Source organism: Chlorocebus sabaeus, chromosome 8, assembly GCF_047675955.1.
Source record: "Chlorocebus sabaeus isolate Y175 chromosome 8, mChlSab1.0.hap1, whole genome shotgun sequence".
NCBI classification, from domain to species: domain Eukaryota; kingdom Metazoa; phylum Chordata; class Mammalia; order Primates; family Cercopithecidae; genus Chlorocebus; species Chlorocebus sabaeus.
The window spans coordinates 116,191,853-116,204,288 of NC_132911.1; the positions used below are offsets into that span (position 1 = coordinate 116,191,853).

Here is a 12,436-nt window from a genome sequence, read left to right on the forward strand (position 1 = left end):
CTCAAATAAATAACTTGCCCAAGGTAACACGAATGACAGTGGCAAAGCTAGAACAAGTATTAGCACTGGGATTAGTAAAAAATGACAAAAATGCTATATATAGAAATAAGAATTTGTCTAGTGCAAATGCTAAAGCAAAATGGCCAAGTAATATATTTTTTTAATGTGGAAATATATAAGAACTCACCTGATGAATGCCAAGGAGATAACATAGTCTGCATTGACGGTGATAGTCCAGTCACAGTCTCTGCTATGCGGATATGGATGAGGGAAGTTTGGCGAAAGAATAAAGCCTGAAGATCCTGTTAAATTGCCTCCACAGGGTGCTTTAATTTAAACAAATAAGTAAAATCTCTTTAAATATTAATGCAATTTATTAGCTATCAATATTTTTGAAATCACCTCTCTAAAATAGTTTATGAGGCTTTGTACAGACCTGACTTTTGTAGTACCTGAAGCTTGGATATAGCATTATCTTTCAAGAAAGACCATTAAAATATTGAATACATGCATACATACATGGATACATAAAATTTAGCTGCTTTATTGGCTTCAAGAGACCAAAAAGAATGCATATATACTTTTCCCACTTTCTATTATTATTTTGTTTCATGTCAAAAGAAAAGCATTAAAAAAAAGGGGTAAAGATGATTTTCCTCTGGTTACCAGAAAAAATCAGATCGAAGCAAAACAAAACCTCTAATCATAAATAGAAAAATAATATATGAGATATATAGCTTATTTTCATGTCTCTCCTGGCACCATTTATGTATTTAGTACATTACTGCAGTTTCAAACAAAGGTTTCCATAACACTTCAATGGAGAGCTTCAAAAAATTGTCAGTGAAACTCAGAGAAGAGATTCTTTAGGGGATTACTGTTGAAGTTTGTTAAACAGAGTTTGTGTTCAAGAAGTTATACATTACACAGAAACTGACATCTTAAAAAAAACAGAGAAATGAAGAAAGATATGGAAGTCTTCATGGTGGTGTGAGAGAGTGGGTAATACAAATAAATACACACACTCAACTGAGGGACATTAAGATTAGGATTCTGACACTCTCACGATGTCTCCTACACATAATCAGTACATCAGCATTCTTCTCTCACCTGGGTTTTGAAATTGCAATTTTCTGAGATAAATATGAGCATTCAGTTATAAGGGAAATGAAATTTTTTTGACCCATAAAACTGGTATTGTAAGGAAGAGAATTTTGATTCTGCCAACATTTCAGCATTTCTGTTCTTTCCATGAGTTGAGATATGCAATATTATCACTATGGTTTGGTAATTCTTCCATTGCCTTTTGTCTGGTACTGCCTTCCTCCATGCCCCTCTGCTACTGTTGTCTCAATACCTGAGTCACTCTCAAAAAGTTGTCTCAGCTCTTACTATATTGAGAGTATCTGGTTGCTCAGACTTAATATATTCACCACTACTTTCCTATCGCTTGTATGTTTTTGTGGTATATTATAAAATGATTAGACATAAACTGCTTCAATGTTCTGTAGTCCTCCATCTCCAAGCTTAAATGCCTCCTGAATATTTCTCTTTACAATCCCAGGATAAAGTCCCTCCTAATCAACATACCACCCTTAACCTGGTCACACAATCCTTCTTCCTTATCCAAAACGCTTGTCCAATTTTTTATCTCCCTTACTTCTCCTGGCTTCCTCCCCTTCATCCACAAACATGTTCAGGTTTCTTTCATTTTAAAAATAAAAGAGAGTTCCCTATGACCTATCCACTTTCACTCTTTTTTGTCTGAAAATGGCTTACTGTAAGGAAACACCCTGCTTCATATGATTTAGATAAGACTCACTTATCATGACTTAGATAAGCTGTCTTTGTTACCATCTTGTTTATGGCAAGACCAGCCACAGACCCTGCCAGTTCCCATTCTTTGCTTCTAGCTGAACTGCTTGGCTCACTGATTAATCTGAATAAAATGTTTGTGAAACAAACTTTGATTACGTTTCCCTCCTTCTTCTGGGCTCCTGAACTTTGTCTCCCTTCTCAGCTTTAAGACAGCACAGGATATTTCCTGAGAAAAGGCTGGATTCAGAGCACAACATTCTCTGATCTACTATTCAATCAGGCTGCCCTTGCCTCTGACTTCACATTTAGTTCTCTCTAGCTTTGTTTAGCCTTCTCTAAAAAAGAAAAAAAAGCCTTTTGTCTATCTCCTGAGATAGGTGCAGATCTTACAGCCTTAGTATTCCCTGTTGCAATAGTCCCTTCCCTGCCTTCCCTGCTCCTTGCAATAATCCTGTTTGAATCAAAGTCTCTTCTACTAAATTCTGTGTGTGTGTGTGTGTGTGTTTTAATTTGGCATAACTAAGCTTTTTGAAGGGGAAGTCTACTCTTGTCTCTTTCTGCACCCCTGTGCTGTATGTACCCATGGGACAGATTAAGATGACTAACAAGACTAAAGAAGCAGAAAACCAAAGGAGGAAAATGTTTCTTATGTTGTTTCTCAAAGAAAAGTGCCAAAGTATTCACCATGAGAAAAATTATCATAAGGTTTAATCATTTATTTTTATTTTAAATTACATTTAAAGAGACACAATAACCTTTCTATTACTTAGACAGTCTAACAGTCTAGATTTGGTGTCTTTTTTTTTTTTTTTTTTTTTTTTTTCCCAATACAGGGTCTCACTCTGTGGCCCAGGCTGGAGTACAGTGGCACGATCACAGCTCACTGCAGCTTTGACCTCCCAGGCTCAGATCCTCCTATCTCAGCCTCCCCAGTAACTGGGACTACAAACATGGACTACCACATGCAGCTAATCCTTGTATTTTTGGAGAAACAGAGTTTTGCCATGCTGCCCAGGCTGGTCTTGAACTCCTGTGCTCAAGTGATGGACCCACCACAGCCTCCCGAAGTGCTGGGATTACAGGTGTGATCCACCATGCTTGGCCTCTAGATGTCTTTACATGGTCCTTTCTACCTTTTATTCTCTTCTCAACCATTGACCTAGTGCAAACATTTCTTAGCTTGCTCCCAATACAACATTTCTTAGCTTATACTTAGGTGACTTCTGCATTTATAATAATTAAGACTTTGCTGCCTTTATCTTTCTCTTCATATCTATAGTCATTCTTAATTGTTGATCTTTATCTTAGATTCACTGTCCTAATTTCTGGAATCTTAGAAACTAGTGTTTCTGAGGTTTTCTTCTAGTGTCGTTATACATACTTCAGTCTTATTATCATACACTTACTCTTTTACATCTCCTTATAATTTTGGTGATCTCCTGAGTTCCTTACCTAGTTCTCTTAATTTCTACTGTTACATTTTTCCTTGTTGACCATATGTAAATTTAAGATTTTTATCTTCTAATTTTTATACACTGATAGCACCCTTCCCTATCTCCTCCTACAGATTTCTTGGCTGAAGTCTAAACCATATGCCAGTCTTTACTGAATATCTCTCTCTGTAGTCTATCGGTACATCAAACATAGAATAGCCTAAATACTCAACCTCGAATCAAGTTGGCTTCTTCTCCTAGGTTCCTAAATAATTAGATGGGCAGTACTATCCACCTGTAGTCCCAAGCTAGAGGTCTAAGAGTCTTCCCTTTTTTTCACTGCATCCTTATATCCAATTCATCGAGAAGCCCTGCCAAAACACACCTTGTAGCTATTTTCAACTGGTCCTTCTTTTCTTGCCTACTACCAATAGGTCTAACCCTTCTCTCTTTCTTGAATTATTACAATTGATAATTGAAATAATTACTCCCTCTCAGTGAAAACATCTAATCATACTATGTGTATGCATAAAATTCTGCAACTGTTTCACATTGTCTAAAATATAATGTCCCAATTCCCATACAGCCTTCATGATCTGACCCCTACAGCCTTTCCAATTTCATCAACCATCAGGGTATACACGTAAATTATACTCAAATACTATCATACTGCTTATATTTCCTTGTTCTTCCATGACTTTACTTATTTTATTTCTTCTTCCTGAAATGTCTGTTTCCCTTCTACATTTATGTAACTCTAACTTATGTTTTTAGATTCATCACTGCCTCCAGAAAGTTTTCCTGGAATGGGCACTACCTTCAACTCTCTCTAAACCATTCTGGTATCCATAGTAACTTCTGCCAAGCTCTGTTGTTTCTCTTATTACATTTTATTTTAATATTCCACTCAGGTGTCAGTATTCATCACTAATATGTAATATCAACCATCTGGTATCCACAGTAACCTCTGCCCATCTCGGTTATTGATTATGCAAATAGTGAAGATGACTGTACTGATGAATGCACAATCTAATTTGTAGCTATGTGTTTAAATAAAAATAGCAACACATTTTACCTTTGGGGCTCTTAAAATAATATGTGAATATGAAAAAAAGTATAATAGCAAATGTATATACAGGCATACCTTGGGGATATTGGAGGTTCAGTTCCAGACCCCCACAATAAACCAAATATAGCAATAAAGTTAGTCATAAAATTTTTTTGGTTTCCAAGTACATATAAAAGTTATGTTTACACTATATTTTAGTCTATTAAGTGTATAATAGCATTGTGTCTACAACAGTACATAACGTAATTAAAAATACTTTATTGCTGAAAAATGAGAATGGTCATCTGAGTCTTCAGTGAGTCACAATCCTTTTGCTAGTGGAAGGTCTTGCCTAGATGTTAATGGCTTCTAACTGATCAGAGTGGTGGCTGTTGAAGCCTGGGGTAGCTGTGGCATTTTCCTAAAATAAGATAATAAAGAAGTCTGCCATATCACTGGACTCTTCCTTTCATGAAAGATTTCTCTGTAGCATGTGATGCTATTTGATTGCATTTTACCCACAGCAGAACTTCTTGGAGACAATCCTCCCAAATTTTGCCTCTGCTTTTATGAACTAAGTTATGTAGTATTTGAAGTTCTTTGTTGTCATTTCAACAATGTTCATAGCATCTTTACCAGAAGTAGATTCCATCTCAATAAATCACTTTATTTTCCGATCCATAAGAAGCAACTTCTCATTCGTTCAAGTTTTATCACGAGATTGTAACAATCCAGTCCCATATTCAAGCCCACTTCTGATTCTAGTTCTCCTGCTATTTCTACCACATCTGCAGTTTCTTCTTCTGCTGAAGTCTTAAACACCCCCTCATAGTTATCCATGAGGATTGGAATCAACTTCTGCCAAATTCCTGATGATATTGATATTTTTACTGTCTCATGAATTTTACAAATGTTCTTTTCTTTTTTTTTTTTTTAGACGGAGTCTTGCTCTGTCGCCCAGGCTGGAGTGCAGTGGCCTAATCTCGGCTCACTGCAAGCTCCGCCTCCCGGGTTCATGCCATTCTCCTGCCTCAGTCTCTGGAGCAGCTGGGACTACAGGCGCCTGCCACCACACCCAGCTAATTTTTTTGTACTTTTAGTAGAGACAGGGTTTCACCGTGTTAGCCAAGTTGGTCTCGGTCTCCTGACCTCGTGATCTGCCTGCCTCGGCCTCCCAAAGTACTGGCATTACAGGTGTGAGTCACTGCGCCCAGCTATAAATGTTCTTAATGGCATCTAGAATGGTAAATTCCTTCCAGAAGGTTTTCAATTTACTTTGCCCAGATACATCAAATAAATCACTATCTTTGGCAGCTATAGTATTGTAAAATATATTTCTTAAATAAGGGCTCTTTAAAAGTCAAAATTATTCCTTGATCCATGGGCTGCAGAACGGATGTTGAGTTATTGGTATAAAAACATTAATCTCTTTGCATATCTCCATTAGGTCTTTTGGGTGACCAGGTACATTTTCAATGAGCAGTGATATTTTGAAAATAATCTTTTTTTCTGAGCAGTAGATCTCAACAATGGGCTTAAAATATTCAGTAAGCCATGGTGTAAACAGATGTGCTGTTATCCAAGCTTAATTGTTCCATTTATAGATCACAGGCAGAGTAGATACAGCATAATTTTTAACAGGCCTAAAATTTTCAGAATGGTAAATGAACAGTGGTTTTATTTTAAAGTCACCAGCTGCATTAGCCCCTATAAGAGAGTCAGCCTGTCCTTTGAAGCTTTGAAGCCAGACATTGATTTCACCTCTCCAGCAATGAAAGTTCTAGATGATACTATTCCAATAGAATGCTGTTTAATCTACGTTGAAAACTGTTTTTAATGAAGCCACTTTCATCAGTGATCTTAGCTAGATCTTCTGGATAACTGGCTGCAGCTTCTTCTTCAGTACCTACAGAATCACGTTGCATTTTAATGTTATAGAGATAGCTGCTTTCCTTAAACCTTATAAATCGGCCAGGCACGGTGGCTCATGCCTGTAATCACAGCACTTTGGGAGGCTGAGATGGGCGGATCACGAGGTCAGGAGATCGAGACCATCCTGGCCAACATGGTGAAACCCCGTCTCTACTAAAAATACAAAAAAAAAAGTCAGGCGTGGTAGCGGTGCTGTAGTCCCAGCTACTCAGGAGGCTGGGGCAGGAGAATGGCATGAACCTGGGAGGTGGAGTTTGCAGTGAGCCAAGGTTACACCACTGTACTCCAGACTGGGCGACAGAGCAAGACTCCGTCTCAAAACAACGACAACAACAACAGCAACAAAAACACCTTATAAATCAACTTTATGCTAACTTCAAAGTTTTCTTGCAGCTTTTCCACCTGTGTATGTCTTTATAGACTTAAAGAGTTAGGGCCTTCCTTTGGATTAGGTTTTGACTTATGGGAATGTTGTGGCTGGTTTGATCTTCTATCCAGACCACTGGCTAGTTTCATATCTGCAACAAAGCTGTTTTGCTTTCTTATCATTCCTGTGTTCACTAGAGTAGAATTTTCCATTTCTGTCAAGAATTTTACCTCTGCATTCAGAACTTGGGTAACTATTTGATTCAGGATGCCTAACTATCAGCCTATCTTGGCTTTCAACTGGCCTTCCTCACTAAGCTTAATCATTTCTAGCTTTTAATTTAGAGTGACAGATGTGCAACTCTTCCTTTCACTTGAATGCCCAGAGGCCATTGGTCTACTTTTAATATTGTGTATCAGAGAATAGGTAGGCCCAAGGAAAGAGAAAGACGTGGAGGAACAGTCAGTTAGGGGAGCAGTCAAAACACACACATTTATTGGTTAAGCTCACTGTCCTACATGGGCATTTGTTTGTGGCACCCCAAAATAATTACAATAGTAACATCAAAGATCTCTGATCACAAATCACAATAACAATAAAATAGTAATGAAAAAGTTTGAAATATTGTGAGAATTACCAAAATGTAATACAGGGACATGAAGTGAGCACATGCCATTAGAAAAAAAAAGTCTATTAGGACTTGCTTGGCACAGGGTTGCCAAAAACCTTCAAATTGTAAAAAAATGTAATATCTGTGGAGTGAAATAGAGTGAAGTGTAATAAAATGAGATATGCTTACATGTATGTATATATGCACAAAAGACCAGAATTATAGCAAAATATTCTTTGTGATTTTTTTCCACTTGGATTACGCATAATTTTGGAGAGAGTAGGGGAGTAATTTTGTTTCAGTTGTCCTTATTTGACAAGGAACATTGGTCTTTTTTATTGTTAGAAATTGTATAGAGATACACACATATATGTACATGTACATATTATACATGTATATCCTTTATCACAAAAGATGTAAGAAAAATTATCACATATAAATTATCTATTATTTAGATATAAGATCCTCTAAAATTATTTTTATTCTATTACTTAAATTATTATTTTTCTTCTAGTGACAAGGTCTTGCTATGTTGCTCAGTCTTATCTCAAACTCCTGGGCTCAAGCAGTCCTCCCATCTCAGCCTCCTGAGCAGCTGGGAACACAGGTGTGCATCTACTTAAATTATTTATCAAAGATTTCTTGATATATTTCAATGCTGTGGTTGATTTTGAAAATCTATGAAAGTCAATGAGAAAAGCAAAGACATTATCTGACGTTTGTAAATCCCAAACTCTTAGTGAGTAAAGAAAATTATCTTAAATATACTCAACTCTAAATAGCATTTAGAAATGCATCTCTATTTTTACCCATCTAACCATAAAGCATTCAAAATACAAGTCAGAGATTCATGAATTAAGTTTTCAGTAATTTGTTCTGAATGCAGTGTTTTCTGAGGCAGTTACATGGGCATCAACTATGGATAACTATTTTACGATCTTCTTTTTTCCCAAATTCAATTTTATTTGTGTCTTCTTTCTTTCTCAAAAGCCCACTCACATTAATGTCTTCCTTATTTACCTTCATATTGAATGCTGCTACTTTCCCGCTGGCAATATCAAAGTAATTTGCACACTGTCAGTTTTGTTGGAATGAATTCTATTAACTCTCTTAAAGACAACGTCCTTCTGTTTGGTATTTGCTATAAGACTGTTTCTACATGCAAGCCAGCAAAATGTTTTATGCTCCAGGATCTGAGACATAGAATTATGGAGTTTCTAAGAAGTTCAGGGTTTAATCTTTGGCATGGTATTTCCAATCATGAAGTTCCTTCTTATCAGTTTTAGAGGTCAAGCTTTCTGCAGCCTTAGCAATTTTTTAGACTTTTTTTTTTTTAAGGTTATTTTCTTCCTCAGAGAAGCTCTAATTTATATCTTCTCCTGAAGCTAGCTTTTCCTACCAAAAATAATACACAGTATCATTATCTATACAAAAACCTCACACAACCTGCTTAACTTAAGTAAGATTTAGTACTCAGCCTTTTTTTTTCTTTTTTTTTTTTTTTTTAAGAATAGGACTTGCTAGCTAAAGCATATTCTTGTCTAAAAATGGAAATTTATAATAGCAGATCTCAGAACTTTTTCATCTTTTGCATCTTGGATTTTAGTGTTATCTAGAATTTTTGTATAAGCCATTTAATATTTTAGGATTCTATGTAAAAACAACTGGCATAAGTTAGCCCTTCTGGTAATTCTAATAAGCAACATCCTTTAGTCAAATCTAAGAATCACAATAAAGCAAGAAGTTCTACAGCAAGATTTTGGTGTTTTATAATTTATTCTTTACATAAATATTCTCTTCATGAGCTATGTGGTCAAATTCCAATTAATTAGAATAAGAAGTTTTAATTTAGTTGAAAATGTTTTGGTTAATTGAGTGGTAAACAAACTTGAAAATTTTGAAACAAATACGATACATTATTTTAATCTCTTTCTTTGCAGACATTTCTTAACAGTTTTTTATCAGATTCTATGAGTGCACTTACAGTAAAGGTAAACTAATTGATATTTGTTGATTCAGAATCTTTCAGTGTTACATGAAAAACAATACGGGTGTGAATAGAAATAGTGTAATGGGAGATATATCTAAATCTGAACTGTTCAAGCGATGCCATTATTTCATGCTTTATAAAAGGGTCTCTAATAAATTTACTTCTTTGGCATTTGTCTTATTTTTTACAGCAGAAATCTAGAACTGTCTGTCTGGTTTGGGCCTTTGTATGTTGTTTGCTGATTTTAGTGTTTTTTTCAAATCCAACTTTTTTAGAGAAAATGTGTTGTAAAACTTATTTTTTTTATTTATTTCACTGGAAAGTAAGTTCATAGGAACAGAGAACTTTTCTGTCTTGTTTTATTGCTAATTTCCCACTGTTTAAAACAGTGCCTGAGACACAGTTAATGACCAATGAATTTGATTTTGCAATTTTGTGTGGGGAGTTACAAGATGAGGTAAAATAAATCTGAATAATTGATTGAGCTTGTTCACTTCTAAATGAAGAACTAACACTCTTTTCCTATTTCCATGGGACTTTCAAAATAAAACACTGTGAAGTTTATGAGTTAGGTATACGTGAACAAAAATAAGATTCTCTCTCTAAAACATGATACATTTGAATATACCAAATGCTATAAGAAATACAATGATGAACAAGATATAGAATCTTCTCCTAAGTTGCTTACAGTGCAGTAAGAGAGAGTACGTAAATAAAATTTTCAGTAGAGAAAACATAGTTTGTTCAAAATGTGTTGTAAATTCAAGATGACACAAATACTAAAGCACCTGAACAGAACAAAAAAGTTTAAGATTAAACTAGTTTAATTATGTAGCAGATTTTCTAACTATTTTTATTCTAAAAGTGGGACATTCCTCTAAGTCTTTCTCGGACCCAATAATAATTTGTGTTTTAATTTTCTAGAGTCTGACTTGGAGATTCAATAACAGAGTACGGAGACAAAAGACAGCTGGAAGTATGATCCAGGCTGCTTCAATTTCTTAGATCTTCCAAATAAAAACCAATATTCTTTTGGATTACATTAATTAAATGGAAAGACAAAGCTTGGAAATTCTGACATAGAATCTGACAATATTTTATTTCTTAAATGAAATAACCATTTTAGAGACAAGATCAATATGATTCATTTTAATATGGAGTCTGAATCCACTCTTTAAAATTTAAAAGCAATGGAAAACTATGGTTAAATAGTAAGTGAAGGATGATAGAATTTTTCAAGAGCTTTGATTCATAACTGTTTTAGGATCTTAGAATCATCAAAAAATTAATGAAATCATCAGTCTTTACCCCATGGAAAAATAATAATCATTTTACAATCTTGTACATTCTGGGGAGGTTAATAATCCTCTGAAATCTTGGACTCTCATATAGAATCTGTTGTCGAATATGGTTCTTAAGACATCAATACCAGTTTTTAACCATTGTTTTATGTTTATACAAAATTTTAATTGTTCTTTAATTCATACCTATACAGACTGGTGGGCTGGGCTGCCAGAAGTACCGATTTTCTACCTGAATGCAGGTTATTCTTTCCTCTCCTTGAAGTTCATATCCTGGGTCACATTGAAAAACGACAGTGTCCCCAGGTTCTCTTCCATCCCCATTTCGAGTCCCATTCATGGGGACCCCTGGGTCACGACACGCAGTGGCAACAGAACCTATCAAAAGACAGAGACAAAATTTTAGTTTTGATAACTACCAAAATCAATTTCATATATCCATGTGTTTTAGAAAATTAATTTTTAAAATTGTAGGGTCAATTTTTAAATGCTATACAATAAATGATTTTGCTATATTTTATAGAATTTATGTGTTAACTTATTTGAAGAAGTGGTGTAGTATTTTAGTTGCCAAATACTAGATTTACTCAACATTATTAAATGTGTTTTAAAAGACACTGAAGAGTATAAAAAGAAAGCTTCATACTGGGAAAATACACTTGTTTGGAACATATTCGCAGAGGACTTGTAGCTAGGATATATAAAGAACTCTCAAAACTCAAAGAAAAACAAAAGAAGAAGAAAATTAACAATCTATCCAGTTACAAAATGAGCAAAAGACATTTCATTGAAAACAGTATCAGAAAACACATGAAAAGATGTTCAACATCACTAATAGGGAAATGCAAATTAAAACCACAATGAGATATTACTACATACATTTCAAATTGGCTCAATTTTTTACAAAAAAAGTATGATAACAACAAATGCTCATGAGATTACGGAGAAAACTGGATAATTCATGCATTGCTGGTAGGAATGTAAAGTGGTACAACCACTCTGGAAAGGATTATGGCACTTTCTTACAAAACTAATCATTCACTTACTATATACTACAACAATTGCACTCTTGAATATTTATCCAAAAGAAAATAAAACTTATATTTACATGAAAGCCTGTACACAAATATTCGTAACAACTTTATTCATAGTTGCTAATAACTAAGAACAACCCAAATGTCATTCAACAGGTAAATAGTTAAACGATGGTAAATCCACACCATGGAATATTACTCAGTAATAAAAAAGAATGATTCATACATATGACTTGGATGGATTTCAAGGGAATTGGGCTGAGTGAAAACAATACAATATCCAAATATGATCTACTGTTTAATTATTTTATGTAACATTCTTGAAGTGACAACATTTTAAAATTAGTGGCCAGGTGTAGTGAGTCACAGCACTTTGGGACATCAAGGCAAGAGGATTTTGAAATGCAAGGAGTTTGAGACCAGCCTGGGGAACTAAGTGAGACTCTGTCTCTCCAAAAAAAAAAAAAAAAAAAAAAAAATTAGCCCAGCATGGTGGCGCATGCCTGCAGTCCCAACTACTTGAGAGGCTGAGGTGAGAGGATAGCTTGAGCCTAAGAGGTCAAGGCTACAGTGAGCCATGATTGTCCGACTGCACTAAATTTATAAGTGAATTTGTTTGTAATATCCATCAGTGTTTCTCAGCAGAGCACTAAACAGAGCATCATGCATCAAAGAATCTGAGCAATTATAGTTTTCCAGTATGGATAGAGATCTTTTATAAAAAATGTTTTATGTGTGTGTGTGTGAGAAACTTACTTATTAAATTTTTCTTGATTTGCTCTGGAATGGTTTCCACCCAAATTAAAATTGACCTATTGTATTAATATGTTTTCACACTGCTATAAATAACTACCTGAGACTGGGTAATTTATGAAGAAGAGAGGTTTAATTGACTCACAGTTC

At 34.9% G+C, this 12,436-nt stretch overlaps 1 protein-coding gene across 2 annotated transcripts in view; it reads right to left on the minus strand.

Moving 5' to 3' along the window:
- CSMD3 (CUB and Sushi multiple domains 3) overlaps window positions 1–12,436 on the minus strand; it is a 1,272,067-nt gene that overhangs the window by 288,251 nt on the left and 971,380 nt on the right. For both annotated transcript variants that reach the window (XM_008001392.3, XM_008001388.3), the window contains 2 exons: window positions 10,686–10,877; window positions 188–326 (listed from right to left, as the gene is read on the minus strand). In XM_008001392.3, coding sequence (XP_007999583.2) covers window positions 188–326; window positions 10,686–10,877 — 331 coding nt within the window. The remainder of the gene's footprint in view (window positions 1–187; window positions 327–10,685; window positions 10,878–12,436) is intronic.